We start from the raw sequence: 21,016 nt of genomic DNA, 5'->3' as shown, positions 1-21,016 counted from the left end.
AAGAGTTTGGATTCCACAAATACATCTGGGAAAATAAGAATAGTTGTGGCATGTCACCATCACAAATTTCCCAAACTGAAAGGAAATCTGCATTCATATTAGGTCTGGATATATGGAAACTCCTTATATGGAATAGATGTCTCTTTAATAGAAGGCTCAGCAAGCAATTCAATATGGGCAATAGATGCTAGTGCTACCACTGAATGAACTGAAAAAAACAATTTTGTTTTCAAGGTGAGTCTTTGCACGTGGTACAAGGTAATTGGGATATAATAAACAAATCTTTCATAAAAGTACACCAAAAAACCTAGTAATCAAATGTATGTCCGACCCTTTTGGTCATCAAAAACCAGTAGGCAATCAAGTCATTTTCTCTCTTGGAATTCACAGTAAATACCACTAACAATACAAACTCTAGTTACAACTGCCCAACAATAATGTAACCTCCCATCATTATTAATAGCTTTACTGCAGTCTGAAGGTGAATACATGCTATTCAGCCACCTATTTATTCTCATCTCCACCTGGATGCAGGAATACATAACAGAGCCACAAGAAGCCATTGTGTTTGCCTGTAATTCCATATAATTATGCCAAACTGAAAGAAAATCAGGATATGAGCACAAGCTCAAGAATTTTAAACTATAATCAATATTATTTTATAAGCTTTTTGAAACAGCTCATTTTTTTTTAAATCAAGGCTCACCAGTTTATAGATTTAGTTCAACTCATTCAAAATACAATGCTCAGACTTGTTCGCTGTCTTAAGAGCAGAAGTCCAGATTCAATTTCATTCTTGTTATCTGCATATCTATTATCTTCTCCTTAACTAAGATTCCATGGCTCTCCAGTCATATCAAACAACCAATACCGCCTGAAGCAACAGAACTCACAACGCATGCTATCATTTAGAACTGTTTCTGCATCCTTAATCTCAAATAGTTTTGCAGCCAATCTTTCTGGAAGCTTTAACTGATAAATGGATTACAATTATGAATTGTCAGACAAGATTTTTAATCTTTATTAAATAGTATTTCAGAAATGAAAATGGAACAAATGACAGAGAAGGGAATATTGTGATTTAATGAAGGGTTACAACCATGCCAAAATGTCTAGAAGTTTCCTTGAAACAACTGAGGGCAACGCAGGAGATATATCTGTAACTGTGCAGGAGAATTTGCATATTCAGATTGCAGCTTGCAGTATTAATATGTAAAAACTGAAAAAATCTGCTTGACAAACTTGAGGAGCACACTTTATTATCTAATGAGTAAGCCACTGAAATGCAGCTGCAACTTGTCCCTGCACTGGGCCTGAGGTTTAAGTATAGCAGCTGTTGTAATAGCAATTTAGGCCAGGATGATCATCATGGGTATGGGGGACAAGAGTGGAGTCCCAAATCTTGACTTGAAGTAAATGCCTAATTTAATCTGAAAGCCACGGTGAGAGCCTTTACCACCTGGTCCAGGCTGCTCTGCTACTGAATTGATGGTAGTTATTAATACGATCTTATCATATGACATATTACATCAGACATAACATGTCATGCAATGATATTTCCCGGAATGCTTCCAACCCTGAGCTGTCAGCACTAATTTAGAGTCAAATATGACACAAGTGAAATAAAGAGAATACTGCATTAATAGCAAAAATACTTAACCAAAAAAATTTAAGTCTATATCCTTTTCACAAAATATCTAGCAACCGCGCTTGTCTGCATGCAAGAATGAAACTGAACAGCTTAAAATGATTCCTTTATAAACCAATGAGGATAATTAGCATTAGATTAATACGTATTCTGTTTTCCCTGCTTAAGAATCTGTTTACAAGCCAATTGAGCAAATATAGCAATATTTCAAAAATGACAGGTAGGATGTTATTTGTACTAAACAAGTGTCAAAGCAATGTAACTCAAGGCCTGGAGATTTCCAATTTGAGCATATCTCGATCCCCTGTACTGGTCGAATAATTTGTTCATTAATAACATTATATGGTGTTAATACACTTATTCTGACAGCAAGTTCCAGCTTAATTATTATGACCACTGTCATCAGAGGGGAAAAATAAATAACTTTAAGGTATTGTAGGAATAAAAAAAGGCAAAATTAAGGAAAAGACAGAATCAGGTAAAGTTTATTGTATAGATTTACAAAATGCAAGTATTCCGGGCTTCCTGTGAACAAACATGGCATAAATAAAATGTCATTGCAAAAAATAGGGCTCATATTTAATACAAACTTTCCTTCCAAAGTGTGGAAACATAACAAACTTGCTTTTCTGCTTTCCCCCAAACAATATTTTGGCTTCATGCTATTTATTTAACACAGTTTTATTGTTAACAGAAAATGGTAGAAATTAAAAACTCATCATATAGGCATACATTTAAAATAAAGTTAGACAAAGGAAACATAGATAGCCATATTGTCAAAAATGCAAGTTCCTTTTTCCCCTTCAAAAGTAGCTCAAATTCTTTCACTCTTCAGTTTACAGTGCTGTCCTTAGTGTAGAGTACTTTTTGAACATGAAATATAAATAGTTATCCAAGAGGTAGATAACCTCAACATCAGACAATACAGGAAAAAAAACACTGTCACAATCACAGTAAAATTTCTTGTATAGATTTCTATGTAGGGTATAATCCAATAAACTACGACAAATATACATGTGGGATTCCAGATGTTCATTTCAGAGTTAGGAAGTAGAATACTAACATGCTAAGAAAAGAAGAAAGCTATTTTAACCAAAAAAAAAACATGTTATTGAAACAGTCTGAAATTCCATTTTGCCACTGACAAAGACTTTATTTAGAACAAGGCATTGTACCATGCAGAATTTAATTTGACAACTTCTACCACAACTCTCCTCTATAGAAACATATTTGTGCTAAGTTGTGGCACTATAGGTGGTTAGAGATGCAAAAACTTATCCAAGTGGTAATTCTTTAAATTAATGCTAATAAACAGGTTATGAACCTGTGGAAAGTATCAAGCCCAGTTTTTTTTTCCATTATTCATCCATCCATCGAATATCAGTAAACATTAAGATGAGCAATAAAGTTATCCTACAGCAAGGATGTGGTGATTGATAATAATCCTGTCCAAGCTCAGATGGTTTAAGGTTCAAATGAACTTGGGACTTTCTGGGAGGACCTCATCACTATAGCAAACAACATGATTTGGAAAAAAAAAACATCAATATTGTCAACACATACAACACATGAACTACTGAACATGGCCTACCTGAATGGCTTTGAGAGGTCATCATTTAGACAGTCCACAGATGCAGCAAATATCAATGGATCAAATTTTCCGAGCAAATAAAATGACAGCCCCCAAGGGCTCCAGGAATACATACAAATTTGGTAAATTACTAAATTCTTGATCAGTAATGCATCCTGTTCTTCAGCCAAAGAACTACTTTCCAAACTAGGTATTTTCTTCACTCCACTTCCAACTGTGAACCTGCTGAGAAAGATATTTGGTTAATTTAAATTTGAAAAGGCATTCTTACCACAAAAGAAGTTCAAAACATTTTGGCTATTTTAGACCAATTAATACTAACAGCAAAAACTTATTCCAAAAGCAAATAACCTTTACTCAGCACTGTGGAGGTCAAGTCATTAGTTATATTTAAAGTAGAGATTGATAGTTTCCTGATTAGTAAAGGCATCAAAGGTTACGGAAAGAAAGTAGGAAAATGGGGTGGAGAGAGAAAATAAACCAATCGTGATCAAATGGCGGAGTAGGCTCAATGGGCAGAACAGCCTAGTTCTGCTCTTATATATTACAGACTTATGGACATACTCCAGATTTCCAAAGTTTCATGGTAAGAAGTGAAAATATTCCCTTTAGAAAATAAATATAACAAAATGAACAACTCCAAAAGTATAAGTTGAATAACTCATTTTATCAAAATCAGTAGCTAATCTCACTCTTCCTATATATACTTTACAAATCTCTCCATGCTTCCAATAGCAATCTCACATCCAGTTTTCCAGGCACGTATCGTAACTACATTTTAAATTTTGTCCATCTTGGTAAACAAACTGTCAACGTGGCAGCCACGCTCCCAATTAAAGTGAACATATTACTTATGGAGGTGCGATGTTCTCCCCCCCATCCCAGCTGCACTCTGTAAGAGAAATGGTCACTTTCTTCAACATCCCCATCACTGCTTCTGGGCCAGTCTCCGTTCAGACATTGACCACCCATCAAAGGAGCATTTTGAGTTGATGGTAAAGACCACTGTCCCACAGGTACTGCAATGAAGAACAATAACCTAGTGTAAACCTCTTAAATTCCTCACTATCCCTGGCCACTTGTTGTCACCAATGTATTCCAATTTGTTTTCCAACCACGGGCTCAATTGCCTTGTCCTAAATAGATTTTTAAGAGCAATTGCCTTGGCAGAATTCTTGCTACATCACTTTTTGGAATGCTGCTGCCTCTCAGATAAGATATTAAATCAATGTCCATTTGCTAAAAAAGATGAACTTAAAACACGTACTAGTTCAGAGATTTATGGATTTATATTGAAAAATCCTGGTCTCTTTGGAGCATGTATTCTCAATTTGTGAGGCTATATTTTGTTGTGACGAAAATGACACTGCGTACATTTCACACTTCCTCCAACACCAGTTTGTTGACTTTGTGAAAATCAGAATGCTCTACTTGTCATTATGATTTATCCCCAATTGTTTTGCACATTCTTCAAAATCTTCCTGACAGCTCTGAAGATTGCACATTATCTAAGAAACCATGGCATTTAAACTAAGTTGAATATAATAGAAGTTCTTAAAAAATCTATGCTTGGCAGACAATAGCTGTTCATTAAATCTTGGAAGTGTCAAGGTTCAAACAACCTTGAACATCATGGACATAATAAAACTTTGTGTCCAGTGTTACCCTTGTAAGTGCACTCTGTGTCAGGTGGTTATAAAAGGAAAGTATGTAAAAAAGATGAGCATTTACCATAGTTAAAAGATTTGAAGTAGAAGCAAGCAAGATTGTTATGGCAAAAGTTGAAAGAATGTCAAGAGGATAATGAATCTAGCTCTAACCAGTTTGAATGTCAACTATATAAAAAAATTCTCAAGAAGCTTAAAAAATCACCAAAAGAGGTGGCAATTATTTTGCTAAACAACGTCTTAATATTGATGAGGTGAAGCTTCATTTGAAAAAGTCATAAAAAAATAAAAAAATTGAAGCAGGAGGAGACCATCTGGCCTGTCGAGCCTGCTCCACCATTCATTAAGATCATGGCTGATGTGTCTATGGACTAATTTCCACCTACCTACCTTTTCTCCATAACCCTTAATTCCCTTACTGTGCAAAAATCTATCCAACATTGTCTTAAATATATTTACTGAGGTAGCCTCCAGTGCTTCATTGGACAGAGAATTTCACAGATTCCCCACTCTCTGGGAAAAGCAGATCCTCCTCATCTCCGTCCTAAATCTACTCCCCTGAATCTTGAAGGCCCCACACATACAGTTGCAAGAAAAAGCTTGTGAACCCTTTGGAATTACCTGGTTTTCTGCATCTTCATCTAAGTCACAATAATAAACAAACACAACCTGCCTAAACTAATAATGCACAAACAATTGTACTTTTCATGTCATTATTGAACATGTTGTTCAACAATTCAGTCCAGGTTGGAAAAAGTATGTGAACCCTTGTATTTAGTAACTGGTAGAATCTGCTTTAGCAGAAATAACTTCCACCAAACATTTCCTGTAGCTTATCAGACTTGCACAACAGCAAGGCGGAATTTTAGGCCATTCCTCCATACAAAACTGTCTCAACAGCCATCTTCAGGTCATACCACAGCATCTCAATTGGGTTAAGGTCTGGACTCTGACTTGGCCATTCCAAAATATAAATTTTCTTCTTTTCTTAAACCATTCTGTTGTTGATTTACTCTTTCAGATCATTGTCCTGTGCATCATCCAGGTTCTATTAAGCTTCAGGTGACTGACTGCTACCCTTACATTCTTCTGTAAAATGTCTTGATACACTTTGAATGCATTGTTCCCTCAACAATTGCAAACTGTCCAAGCCCTGAGGCAGCAAAGCAGCCCCAAACCCCGACGCTCCTTCCACCATGCTTCACAGTTGAGATGAGATTTTGGTGTTGGTGTGCTGTGTCCTTTTTCAAGATAGTGAATTAAGCTAATGCTGAAGAAAATTAGGATGATGTGGAAAAAAACTCATGCTGAAGAGCCTACAAATAACTGCTGGAGAATGAGTACACAGTTGCAGAAAGCCACCAATATAACACCACCACTGCACAAAATAGTTCACATGGAAAGAACATGAAGCATTACTTTATGCCAAAACAGAAACAACAGTCACCGTCAAAACCAACAATTTCAACATGGGCATAGTATTAAATATACCCTTCATTACATCATCAAGCTCAGTTTCACTATTACCATCCACTGAATGTCAGTAACAACTTGCCGTTCACTTTCCTTAGCATCAACTTAACATACAAAGCCACATCTATCATACAAAGATTACACAGTGAGGAGTAGGCCTGCCTTTCATACTACCATGGCTGATTTAACTGCAATCTTACTCCTGTCCTGCATTCCTATCTACTTAGGCCAATTTATCACCTCCTGCATTTCAAGAATGTATCTAATGCACAGTAAGAAATATTTAAGGACTCTCTCAAAACACACTGGAAGCAGAGTTCCAGACACAACCCTCAGGAGAAAAGAAAGTGCTTATCTGTTTTAAATGGGGAACCGCTTAGTTTCAAACCATGATTCCCAATTTTAGATTGTCTCATGGGGGAGAAACATCCTCTACACATCTACCTTGTCAAGAAGTTTTCAGGACTCTCTGTTTCATTTGAAGAGGCTACTGCACTTATGCTTTTGTTGTTGTTCCTTTTCACGCCTTTGGGGCGCATCTGGCAGCAACCCTGCCCTTTCTTTAGCATTTGTCTGTTTTTTTTTCACAAGGCCGATTACTAATTTGACGCTCAGCCCAACACAGATAGAAAGCATGCAAGGAACCAGCCAGATTTGAACCTGCGGCCACTTGCCTTGAAGTCCGCACGATGCCACTGCACCACAATTCTTGCATTTAAATATTTTATTAAGAAAATATTAAGAAATTATTATTTAAGAGACTTTTCGGTGTTTTGGTCATTTTGACCAAAGTTTGAACTACAGAACACAAGCTGCTTTTTTACATTTGAACTTAGAGTAGAATCTTTTTTCGATTTAAGAATTTTGTAGCGACATAACCTTTTCATAAATTGAGAAATTTGTTACTTCAAAGAACAGAGGATCTTATTCTATGTAAATTAACTACTACATTTTCTACATAGAACTGCAATTGCTTTTTGAAACACCAGTTAAGAACTGCATGATATACTGAGGTTGTAACAACACAGATTTATACAATTCTCTGCAGAAGCTTGCATTTTCCTCAGAAACTTGCAACTAACTGCATTTCACCTTCCCTCTCATTGACAATAAACTGCCAGGGAACTTTCTTAATCTATGCTGCCGTATTCAGAGATTTGTTCTCATGTACACCAGGTCTCACTGCAGTTCTTGGGTAAATTAGCTCAAGAAACCACAAATCACTGAACAAATGCTCACATTGCAGTTTAAGAGATATCTAAAATGTACCAAGGAATAATCCTGCCATACACAAAGCACACTAACAAGTAATTATGATACAATTCCATCCCATCTTTAAACAAACGGGAAAGACGCAAATAGCAATGACCAAAGAACTTCATATTGTTCTCCACCCGCAAATCATGCAAACTATGTTAGTGTATTTACAATTTAGTTAAAATTATTTCTAAAGATAACAAGACAATTGTAGCCAACTGTCATCAGCTCTTATGGAAAGTTGAATTCGTATTTGGATTTTCAGGCTGTTTGGAGAAACAGAGATGCATTATTCATGTCTGTTGGCTGTGTGATTCACTGTATTCAAATCAATACCTACTATGTTAAAGCTCAAGGCTGGTGTACGCAAACTCAAATGTGCATTCAATATAAACAGAAACAAAGGACTTTCTTCATGAATGTTTTCTTAAAATGGCCTCAAGTCCTACATTTCATTTTAAGGGAATAGAAGTGGGGAGAGATCCTGAATATAAACATGATTTCTAATGCCTTAAATGTATCTGAATTAACAGTGATTGTCCTGTTAGATCAGAGATTTGCCACACTTCAAAAAAATAGACAAAATGGTCAGCTTTAACAAAAGTAATTCAAACGATAAAAATGCCCTTTAAAATCCTTCAATCTGACAGCAGCTCCCAACCTTTTTTATGCCATGGACCAATGCCGTCAGGTAAAAGGTCAATGGACCACAGGGTTGGGAACCCCTAATCCATCAAGTGTCTGATATTTTTGAAATCTATGACAGAATGTCAATTAACACCGTTTATTGATATTGAATTTCAGATCATGATTACTCACTGCATTAAGGCTTTCTTTCCTCATGTCACTCCTTTTTTTTAAAACACACAATTACCTTCAAACAGTCTCCCCTAGATTGCAATCTTCCCACCAATTATTTACAGTTTCCAGGCTTTTAACAAAATCAACGTTCAAAGGGAAATAATCCCAATTTATTCAGTCTATCCTGAAAATTGAATCCTCTTTCCTAGCACAATTCTACTGAATATTTTCTTCACTCTCTGCTGCTTTCACATCATTCCCACAATGTAGAGACCAAACCTAGACTGAATACACAGGTAAGAGTTGAAGTCGCACTTTAGTAAGTTTTAACAGAACCTCCTTCTTTTATACCAGTACTTCCAAGCCAAGGAACACAAATATTTTATCCCTTATTAAAAGTATATTCTTAATCTGTCCTCATATGTCACCATGCACACCATGTCTCTCTCCTCCTGCGACTCCTATAGAATTGCATTCCATATATTGCACTTTATTTGATCAAAATAAAGAGGAAAGACAATTCACACAATTCCATACTAAAATTAATCAGTTACCTGTACCTGTATCATTAACCTCCTTATTGTTTGCTATGATTTAAAATGTGAAGATTTGGAAGTGTGTCTCAGACACTGACATTAAGAAAATCAGTGCTCCAAGAACCAAGAAAGTCATAGAATCATAAAACCCTAGAGCACAGAAACAGCACCTTTGGCCCATCTAGGTCATGTCAAGCTATTAATCTGCCCAGTCCCACTGATCTGCGCCCAGACCATAGCACTCAATACCCCTCTTATCCATGTATTTACTCCAAAACTACATCCACCAATCCCGCTGGCAGCTCATTCCATACGCTCATCACCCCCTGAGTGAGGAAATACCCCCCCACATTTTCCCCATCAACAATTCACCTTTCACCCTTAACCCATGAACTCTAGTTCTAATCTCAAACTCAATGGAAAAAGCCTGCTTGCATTTACTTTATATATACCCCTCATAATTTTGTACATCTCTATCACATCTCCCCTCTTTCTCCTACACTCTAGTGAATAAAGTACTAACCTATTCAACCTTTCCCTATAACTCAAGTTCGCAAGTGCTGGCAACAGCCTTGTAAATTTTCTCTGCGCTCGTTCAATCCTATTGACACCTTTCCAGTATGTAGGTGACCAAAGCTGCAGATAATTCTCCAAATTAAGCCTCTGGTCAATGTCTTGTACAACTTCAACAATCTCCAAACTCCAATCTTACAAAAGCTTTCTTTATGACCCTATGTACCAGTGACACCACTTTCAAGGAATTATGAATCCCAGATCCCTCTCTTCCGCACTCTTCAGTGCCCCACCACTCATTGTGCAAGTCTTACCCTGGTCTGTCCTACCAAAGTACAAAACCTCACACTTGTCAGCATTAAATTGCGTCTCTCATTTTCCAGTTTGTTCAGATCCGAATGCAAGCTTTAATAGTCTTCCTTGCTGTCCATTACACCCAAATCTTGGTGTCATCTGCTGATCCAGTTTACCACATTATATTCCAGATTGTTGATATAGATGGCATAATAACAGACCCAGCACCAGTCTCTGCAGCACACCACTAGTCACAGGCCTCCTGTCAGAGAAGCATTTATTTATAATTCGCTGGCTTCTCCTGCGAAGCCAATGCCTAATCCAATTTACTACCTCATCTTGAATGTCAAGCAACTGAACCTTCTTGACCAACCTCCTATGGGGACCTTGTCAAATGTCTTGCTGAAGTCCATTTAAACAGCATACACTACCTTGCCTTCATCAATTTTCCTGGTAACATCCTTGAAAAACTCTATAATTATCCCAAATCTGTCCCTGTCTATCCAAATACTTAAGTATCTGGTCCCTTAGAGTACCTTCCAATAATTTACCCTCTACTGATATCAGGCTTATTGGCCAATAATTTCCTGGCTTAATCTTAGAGCCCTTCTTAAACAACAGAACAACATTAGAAGCATAGAAATATAGAAAACCTACAGCACAATACAGGCCCTTCGGCCCATAAAGCTGTGCCAAACATGTTCTTCCTTAGGAATTACCTAGGGTTACCTATAGCCCTCTATTTTTCAAAGCTCCACGTACCTATCCAGGAGTTTCTTAAAAGACCCTATCATATCCGCCTCTACCACCATCACCGGCAGCCCATTCCATGCATGCAACACTCTCTGTGTAAAAAAAACTTACCCCTGACATCTCCTCTGTACCTACTTCAAAGCACCTTAAAACTGTGCCCTCTCATGCTAGCCATTTCAGCCCTGGGAAAAAAGCCTCTGACTATCCACACAATCAATGCTTCTCACCATTTTATACACCTCTATCAGTTCACCTCTCATCCTCCATCGATCCCAGGAAAAAAGGCTGATTTCACTCAACCTATTCTCATAAGGCATGCCCCCCAATCCAGGTAACATCCTTGTAAATCTCCTCTGCACCCTTTCTATGGTTTCCACATCCTTCCTGTAGTGAGGCAACCAGAACTGAGCATAGAACTCCAAGTGGGGTCTGTGCAGGGTCCTATATAGCTTCAGCATTACCTCTCCACTCTTAAACTCAATCCCACGATTGATGAAGGCCAATACACCATATGCCTTCTTAACCACACAGTCCATCTAATCCTCCACACTGCCAAGAGTCTTACCATTAATTCTATATTCTCCCTATTCTTGACCTACCAAAATGAACCACCTCACACTTATCTGGGTTGAACTCTATTTGCCTCTTCTCAGCCCATTTTTGCATCCTATCAATGTCCCGCTGTAACCTCTGACAGCCCTTCACAGTACCCACAACACCCCCAACCTTTGCGTCATCAGCAAATTTACTAACCCATCCCTCCACTTCCTCAACCAGGTCATTTATGAAAATCACGAAGAGTAGGGGTCCCAGAATAGATCCCTGAGGCACACCACTGGTCACAGGCCTCCATGCAGAATATGACCTGTCTACAACCACTCTTTGCCTTGTGTGGGCAAGCAAATTCTGGATCCACAAAGCAAGGTCCCCTTGGATACCATGCCTCCTTACTTTCTCAATAAGCCTTGCATGGGGTACCTTGTCAAATGCCTTGCTGAAATCCGTATATGTCTACTGCTCTACCTCCATCAATGTGTTTAGTCATATCCTCAAAAGATTCAATCAGGCTCGTAAGGCACGACCTGCCTTTGTCAAAGCCATGCTGACTATTCCTAATCATATTATGCCTCTCCAAATGTTCATAAATCCTGTCTCTCAGGATTTTGTCCATTAACTTACCAACCACTGAAATAAGACTCACTGGTCTATAACTTCCTGGGCTATCTCTACTCCCTTTCTTGAACAAGGGAACAACATCTGCAACCCTCCAATCCTCTGGAACCTCTCCCGCCCCCATTGATGATGCAAAGATAATCACCAGAGACTCAGTAACCCCTTCCCTCGCCTCCCACAGTAACCTGGGGTACAGCTCATCCGGTCCTGGTGATTTATCCAACTTAATGCTTTCCAAAATCTCCAGCACATCCTCTTTCTTAATATCTATATGCTCAAGTTTTTCTGTCCACTGTAAGTCATCTCTACAATTGCCAAGATCTTTTTCTGCAGTGAATACTGAAGCAAAGTACTCATTAAGTACCTCTGCTATCTCCTCCGGTTCCATACACACTTTTCCACTGTCACAATTGATTGGTCCTATTCTCTCACGTCTTATCCTCTTGCTCTTCACACACTTCTAGAATGCCTTGGAGTTTTCCTTAATCCTGTCCGCCAAGGCCTTCTCATGGCCCCTTCTGGCTCTCCTAATTTCATTCTAAAGCTCTTTCCTGCTAGCCTTATACTCTTCTAGATCTCTATCATTACCAAGTCTTTTGAACCTTTCATAAGCTCTTCTTTTCTTCCTGACTAGATTTACAACAGCCTTTGTACAGCACTATTCCCGTACCTCCCATCCCTTCGCCTTCTTATTGGAGAACTATGCAGAACTCCACGTAAATTTCCCCTGAACATTAGCTGTCCTCCAATCCTCCAGCACCACACTCAAGGCTAAATATCACTGCTAGGGCCCTCACAATTTCTGTACTAGCCTCCCACGGGGTACGAGGGAAAAACACAGACAGCTCAACTAGAGGAGGAGGAAATCTCCAATGTCTCTTGGGAAATAAGGTACTGCTAATGGAGAAACTTTTTTGGAGCTTTGATGATAATTCTCAGTCCTAAAGTAGCTATAGAAAAGGAAACAACTGGCCCAGAAGTTAAATTCTTAAATTTTGGCAAGGCCAATTTTAATGATATTATTCAAAAGCTTTTAAAGGTTGATTGGAGGAGACTATTTGTAGTAAAGAGACATCTTGGCAAGCGGCTTTAAAAGGTGAGATAACAAGAGTTCCTGGCAGAGCAAAGAACAAGGCTGGTAGAAGTAGCGAATCCTGGATGAGAAGAGATATTGATGCTCTGGTCTTGAGAAAAGAGCCATGTGTCAGGTATTAGTAGCTGGGATGAAATGAATCCCTTGAGGAGTTTAGAGGATGTAGGATAGCAGTCAAGAGCAAAACCGCAGGGCAAAAAGGGAACAACAGACAACTTTAGCAAATAAAGTGAAGAAGAATCCAAAAATTGTAGAAGTATATTAAGGGTTTTAAAAAAAGACTAACCAGGGAGAGAATAGGGCTCCTTACAGCTTACATCAAGAGTGCTGGTTGCCTAGAATATGCTGCCAGGGTAGTGGCGTAAGCAGACACAACAGATCATAGATAGGCATATGAATATGAAGAGAATAGAGGGTTATGGACCTCATGGAGGCAGAAAGGATTAATTAAGAATCATGGGGCAAAGGACCTGTTTCTGTTCTATTGTTGAGGTTGTTGATGTTGTATGCTCTCTTCTTCTGAGCTCCTAGAAAACTCTCCCCATGATAGAACTTAGAAATAAAGTACAGCACCCTGACCTGGAAAAGCTACACAACATGAAAGACAGGGTACTTTCAGTTGGGAGAAAATAGGTGATGTTTTGCCACTTTTTCTTGAAAGAAGTACAAGCAGAGGTTTAACAAACCTGAATTATTTTCTCCATTGCATCAAAAGCTGAGAGTGAACTGAATAGAAATGTTTTTTAATTATGAGATGTATGGATAGGTGGGACAGTCAGAATCTTTATCATGGGTAAAAATATCAAATCCTTTAGAAGATGTGTTTAATGTGAGAGGAGAAAGTTTAAAGAAAATATATGGGACAAGTACTATTTTTAAACACAGCAAGTAGTAGATGGCTGGCACCGAATGCCAGGGAAATGGTGAAAGTAGATATATAGTGGCATTTTATAAGCTTTCAGATAGACACAAAAATATGCAGGGAATGGTGGGATAGGGATATGTGCAGGCAGAAGAGAGTGTAATTTGACAGACAGACATACTTTATTGATCCCGAGGGAAATTGGGTTACGTTACAGCCGCGCCAACCAAGAATAATGTAGAAATATAGCAATATAAACCATAAATAATTAAATAATAATAAGGTAATTATGCCAAGTGGAAATAAGTCCAGGACCAGCCTATTGGCTCAGGGTGTCTGATACTTCGAGGGAGGAGTTGTAAAGTTTGATGGCCACAAGCAGGAATGACTTCCTATGACGCTCAGTGTTGCATCTCGATGGAATGAGTCTCTGGCTGAATGTACTCCTGTGCCTAACCAGTACATTATGGAGTGGATGGGAGTCATTGTCCAAGATGGCATGCAACTTGGACAGCATCCGCTTTTCAGACACCACCGTCAGAGAGTCCAGTTCCACCCCCACAACATCACTGGCCTTATGAATGAGTTTGTTGATTCTGTTGGTGTCTGCTACCCTCAGCCTGCTGCCTCAGCACACAACAGCAAACATGATAGCACTGGCCACCATAGCCTCGTAGAACATCGTAGAATTTGGCATTGAGTTTGGCATATACCATGGACTAATGGGCCATTTTACGTGTCCTATGTTAAAGATCAACAAGATCAGTTACGTGTAGAACCATAAAAGATGGATAAGATCCTGAACAAGTAAGTCATGCCTGCATTTACTATGTATAAAGACATTTGATACTAGTGATCTCAGGGAAATTAATAGTGATCATATGGATGAGAACTTCTTAAGTTTGCAAGCACTAAAATTGATGGTATAGTGGACAGTGAAGGTACTCTCTAAGATTATAAAAGAATCTTCAACAGCTGAACGAATTGGCTAAGGAATGACAGTTTAATTCAGATAAATGTGAAGAGTTATACTTTGGCAAGCCATAATACAGCAGGGCTTACACAATAGAGGGCCTTGGGGAGTATTGTACAACAGAGATACCTAATGGTACGGATACATAGTTTCTTAACGTGACAACACGTTTTAGAGGTACTGAAGGCTGTGGTTAGCATTGAAATTAGGAACTGGGACATCAGATTGCAGCTACACACTGCTAGAGGAAGATGGTCATTAAGCTGGAGTGGATAAAAAAAGGATGCTACTAGATTAGAAGATTTGAGATGTAGGGAGAGGCTGGGTAGACATTTTTCCCTGGAGTATACAAAGCTGAGGGATGATTTATAGTGGTTATAAATCACGAGCAGCTTAGGTGACCTTACAACAGTTTATAAATGGTGAGGGGCAAAAACCATAAGACAAAGGAACAGAATTAGGCCATTTCGTCCATTGAGTCTGCTCCACTGTTCCATCATGGCTGATTCATTATCCCTCTCAACTCCATTTTCCTATCTCCTCTCCATAACCTTTGACACCTTTAGTAATCAAAACCTATCAATCTTGGCTTTAAATATAGCCAATGACTTGGCCTCCACAGCTGTCTGTGGCAATATATTCTACAGAGTCACCACCTTTTGGCTGAAGAAATTCCTTCTCATCTCTATTGTAAAGGGATATTCTTCTGTTCTGAGATTATGCCCTCCAAGCCAAGACTTCCCCACAATAGGAAACATCTCCTCAGCTACTCGATCCAGGGCTTTCAATTTTCAATAGATTTCAATGAGAATCCCCTCCAACACCATTCTTCTAAACTCCAGCAAGTATAAATCTACAGCCAAACACTCCTCATTTTCTAACTCTTTCAATCCTAGGGTCATCTTGTGAACCTCTTCTGGACCCTCTCCAATACCAGCACATCCTTTCTTAGTTAAGGGGCCCAAAACTGCTTATAATACTCTAAGTGCGGTGTGATAAATGCCTGATAAAGCCTCAGTATCACATCATGGGTCTTATATTATACTCCTCTCGAAATGAATGCTAACATTGCACTTGCCTTTCTTACCACTGACTCAACTTTCTAGTTAACCTAAGGGAGTCCTGCATGACTCCCAATTGCCCTTGCACCTCAGATTTCTGAATTTTCTCCCCATTTAGAAAATAGTCTATGCCTTTATTCCTTCTACCAAAATGCATGACCGTGTATCTCCCTACACTATATTCCATCTGCTACTTCTTTGTCCATTCTGTTGATCTGTCCAAATCCTTCTACAGGCTTCCTGCTTCCTCAATAATATCTTCCCCTCCATACGTGTTTGTATTATCCTTGACCATAAAGTCATCAATCCCATCATCCAAATCATTGGCATATAATGTGAAAAGAAGCAGTCCAAACACCAACCCCTGTGAAAACACCACTAGTCCCCTGCAGCCAACCAGAAAAGTCACCTTTACTCCAAATCTTTGCCTCCTGTCCATCAGCCAATCTTCTATCTATTATACTCTCTTTTCTGTAATACCATGGGCTCTTAGTTCATTTAGCATCATGTCGATCCTTCCAGAAACCGTGGAAATATATGGAAGACAGGCGGCAGTAACGGGTTCCTCCTCGTTGTTAGGTTTCCTGGTTTTTCCATCAGCCTTTTTGGAGATGACCTGCATCTCAGGACAGCTGACGTTTACAGGAGCAGCATATATCAGCCAGTCAGTACTCACAGTAAAAACCTGCATTAAGGAGCACAGGAGCTGTATCTGTTTGGGTTATGCAGAGAAATCAGTGATAGCAGAACAGTGCATTCTCAACAGTCGCAGGATTGACTTCGAAGGCACGATACTAGTATGCCGCGCCAATGGCTTCTGGCTCCACCTGGTGAAGAAAGCCATTGAAATAAAACTAGAGGAAAGGAATTTTAACAGAGACGAAGGTTTTACTCTAAGTAAGAACTAGAATTCGACTGCAAATAAGGTGGGACAGTGGAAACCTGATTGGATTAGGACTACCCAACCAGGACAGACGGACAGACAATGGGGGATATAAATACCACAAAACTAGGCATGCCCAGGCATCATCCCTGATGAAGATGGCAGTGTTTATCATCGAAATGTCAGTTAAGGATCAATAACTTTACCCGGCTAGAAGCCTGACAAGAGTTTATTCATACTGGGCCAAATTCTGCTGACAACTGTAGTTGGCTGCCAGTGGAATGGAAGCACGTCACAGATTTCTCTGCAGGCATTATTAAACACAAAGCTTCAAATTAGTCAGTTCACTTTGTCCTTAGATTCTAAGTGATGGATTCCAAATTTGTTCGGGTTCACCGAGATTCTGCTGAGAAAACAGATTATGCAGCTTCAGTTTAGGTAACAAGGGTAATTATATATTTTTTGAAACTACTTTGCTTTATTTTAATGCTTTAAATTATTTATGTTTGCTTTTAATTAATTTTCTTTTTAAGTTACTTGTATTCCAGATTACAATAAATTTTAAATGTCCTCAAAATGCATTATAGCTTGCAAAACCTCATGCCCTTTCTCTGATGACTGACGAAAGGCAAGCCAGAAGACTAGCCTCCTCATCACAACATGCCCTCTCACTACATTTGAATACAAAAGGCAAATAGATGGAACTTTTGCATGTAGCTCAGTTGAGTGGAGTCCTCCTTCAAAGAACTTGGTATTCTTTTGTCCACATTTGATGCTGCCCTCACCCACATCTCCTCCGTTTCCAGATATCCGCCCTCACTTCATCTTCCCACTGCCTTACTACCACCCCATGAGCCTACGCATCCAGCACATTCTCCCAAACTTCCACTATCTTACCACTGTATACATCTTTATTCCCTGCCCCACTCTCCATTTTCCACAGGAATTGCCCTCTCCGTGATTCCCCTGTCCATTCGCCCCTCCCCACTAATCTCACACCTAGTACTTATTCCTGCAAGTGTACTCCTTCTCTTCCCCTCAACTTCTAATTGTGGCTTCATCCCTCTTCATTTTCAGTCCTGATGAAGGTTTCAGCCCGAAACAACGACTGTATATTCCTTCCCATAGATGCTGCCTGACCTGCTGAGCTCCCCCCAGTATTTTGTATGTTACTAGAGGTTTGCTGATATTAGAAATGGCTCCCATCAGAACTGCTAGCACCTCTATTGAAACTACAACTTGAATTTAACAGCATATGCATTGAAATGTGTGTTGTCGACATTTCAACCCTGACAGCACTCAATTAGCTATTAAAGGCTTTCAGATGTCCACAGATAGTGAAAAGTGTTATATAAATCCAATTCTATCAGATATATTCTTCATTCAATTTATCCTTACACATGTGTCTAATCTTCTGCTTCAATACATCTATACCAGGACCTGAGAGAGTAGGGAAAAATAAATCGGAGCATTGGAGGCAAGTACATCAGTTGACAAGACCAGGAAACCAAGAAATAAAAGGCAAAATTGTGATACACTTCAAGTGAAATTATTAGGAAAAAAGGAATTCAATTCCCAACTCATACCACTAATAAGAGTTGAGACAAGGCTATTAGTTCCAAATTGAACTTATGAAGAACACTGCAAAGTTAAGCTACAGTTAAGTCATGGTGGAATAGGTCTGAGGTCCAGAATTTCCCAGTCCTGTTTGTACATATCACAATGACACTGATGAAAGCCAATTACTAGAAACACTCATGTCTATCATCAGAATTAAGAGAAAACAGACAAGTAGAAATTCTGCAATTTTAGGCATTTTGAGTATTGATATTATTTGACTTTGGGCGGCAGAGCATCTTAAAAAGTTGCACACGCTAGCTTGTGGCACAATTTAATATTTCCCATCAAAGGCGAGATCCAAAATTTTCATTTTTATTCAGATCTGATGCCCGTAAATTTTTCCAGCATATATCAATTTTTCTTACAGATTTCCAACAAGTTCAGTATATTAAGTTCTCTGCCAGACCCAAAAATAAAACACCAAATGTTTTTTTTAAATATATACAATGACGAAAGAGGAAATCAAACAATTGCAAAATGAATGCTTGGTCAGAATTGCAACTTTCTTTAAGTTAGTCTTTATTTTGCAACTCTGCTATTACAAAGCACTTCATAGCTTTTGAATAAATCTGAAGTACTCTTAGTCTTGGAAAATAGCAAATAAAGCTGCCAATTTACACAAAGCGACCTCCACGATGATCTAATCTGATACCATCCATTTGAAAAGCTAACTCTTTGTTAAACATATGTCTGGACACAAAAAAAAACTCCAATAATTCATTTTCAAATAGTGCTGTGGGATCTTTAAAATTTACAAAAGAAAAGAGATTAGGTCTTAATTCAAATAATAGTAATCAACTTCTTCAGAGAAAAAGCTAAATTGACAATCAGAATTACTTCTAAAGTAGTTTTATTTTAATCAACAGTATTTAGTTACATACAACTTTGGGCAGACATTTAAAGAGAAAGATTTCTTAAATTTAATAACTGTTTATTTTTAAATAACCAACAAACAATTAAAATTGTATTAGTTTTTTTTTAAAAAGGTAGTGAATTGACTAACATATGTATATATTTGCCAAAATTATTTATCTCATTTTAAAAAGTTCTTAGCAATTCAATAACAATCTACATGACAGAAAACAAGCCCTTAGCCCACGTAGTTTAGGCTAAACTGTTATTCTGCCTGATCCCACTAACCCGCACCTGGATCATTCTCTTCATATCCCTACCATCCATGTACTTATCCAAGCTTCACTTAAATGTTGTTATCAAACCCAAATCCACCACTTCTGCTAGCAGCTCATTCCATCCATGCACCATCCAATGAGTGAAGAAATACATGTTCAGTTCAAGTATTGCACCCTTCACCCTTAACCTACAATCTATTATTTAGTCTCATCCAACCTCAGCAGAAAAAGTCTATTTACACTTACCAAATCTATAACCTTCATAATTTTGTATACCCCTTATCAAATCTCCCCTCATTCTCTTACACTACAGAGAACAAAGTCCTAACCAATTCCACCTTCTCCTATAACCCAGGTAACTTCTTACCTTTGATTTTTAAACATTTAATTTTATTAATTGAACACTTCCTTCTGAAGTACGTCTATTAAGCTGGCGTGTTTCATTTATAAAAACGTTCCATTTATTTTTCTCTTCACTTTCTTTCTACAGTGTATTTAGCCACTACCTTGTTTATTCTTTATTAAATAATCATTCAGTTTAACATCCAAGATTGGATTACCTTCCTTTCAAGGAAATCTGTTCCACACATTTGCAATAATAAATTGGCAGAAATAATTCTGACAATCCCAAGTTCTGGTGGAACTATAAAACTTCCAAAGTTTTTTTGCAAAAACAAATTTATCACTTTTATTGCTTATTATTGGAACATACAGTATTTTTAAGATCAATAAAAAATGCTTACTAACACAAATGTTTAACTTACACAACAATAAAAGGATTGTGATCAATACCAATTTATGTTTCAAATTAGTAAAAATACCACAGAAGATGAATTTGCATTAAGTTTCTAAAAGAGGATGTTTTGTCTCCCACACTACCAACCCCTTCCACCCCCAACCATCTCATTAATTTATATTATTTTCTTATTGACCAGTTGAAAGTCTGACCACAAAGGAACCACAATAATAGCTTGAGCTTCCAAACAAATTATTGAAAAAGCTTGGAGAATTTCTAGTTGCCTAATATGCTGTAGACAATCTCTCAAAAAATTCATTGTCCTTTCAACAGGTATATATGTACGGTAAATACCAGAAACATGAAAAAAACTGGAAATTCTTTACAATTCAGGGATCATCCTGAGTTCAAAGTATGTGAAGGATAGAAGGAAACACCTGTGGACCTGCCTTAACAGCTCATAGAAAATAGCACCTCCAAGAAGAACATCTTCAGCATCAATCTAAAATTTTGAGCTCAAATCTCTGCAGTAAAATTTAAAACAAGTTAACTTTGACAAGTGTTCTATTGAGTTACATTTGATATTAGGTCACTAATATTTCCCACATAGCATGGATCCTCTAACCATGTTACAGTAGAGTAGACAAAACTACATTTAAATGACACGAAGGTGTACAGCAAGATACCTTGTTAAGGTACAATAATGCCATGTTGCCAATATATCAGGAAACATTAAAAAAAAAGACTTCTTCAGAGGAATCTTTTTCAAAAGGAAAAAAGTCACATTGCTTTGATGCAAATCCATTTGCCAGATGTTATCATCTATTCAAAACAGCAGACCTTAAGCTCAGACCCTCGACAGTTTTCACAACATATCCTGCCATCAGTGCTTCAATTTAGTAAATGCTTTAATTACTTGGACAATAAATTTTAAATTATGGTATGACTGCAT

General features: G+C 38.1%; 1 protein-coding gene across 5 annotated transcripts in view; it reads right to left on the bottom strand.

Annotated features, from left to right (window-relative positions):
* hdac4 (histone deacetylase 4) overlaps positions 1-21,016 on the bottom strand; it is a 432,610-nt gene that overhangs the window by 398,866 nt on the left and 12,728 nt on the right. For 3 of the 5 annotated variants that reach the window (XM_059967108.1, XM_059967110.1, XM_059967113.1), the window contains exon 2: positions 3,240-3,464. The exons of 1 other annotated variant lie outside the window; for it this stretch is intronic. In XM_059967108.1, the coding sequence (XP_059823091.1) occupies positions 3,240-3,264 (25 nt within the window). In that variant the 5' untranslated portion in view covers positions 3,265-3,464. The remainder of the gene's footprint in view (positions 1-3,239; positions 3,465-21,016) is intronic. One more of the 5 variants, XM_059967109.1, reaches the window with a different exon arrangement.

Source organism: Hypanus sabinus, chromosome 4 (genome assembly GCF_030144855.1).
Source record: "Hypanus sabinus isolate sHypSab1 chromosome 4, sHypSab1.hap1, whole genome shotgun sequence".
In the NCBI taxonomy this organism is placed as follows: Eukaryota; Metazoa; Chordata; class Chondrichthyes; order Myliobatiformes; family Dasyatidae; genus Hypanus; species Hypanus sabinus.
This window is presented reverse-complemented; position numbering and strand designations above follow the sequence as displayed.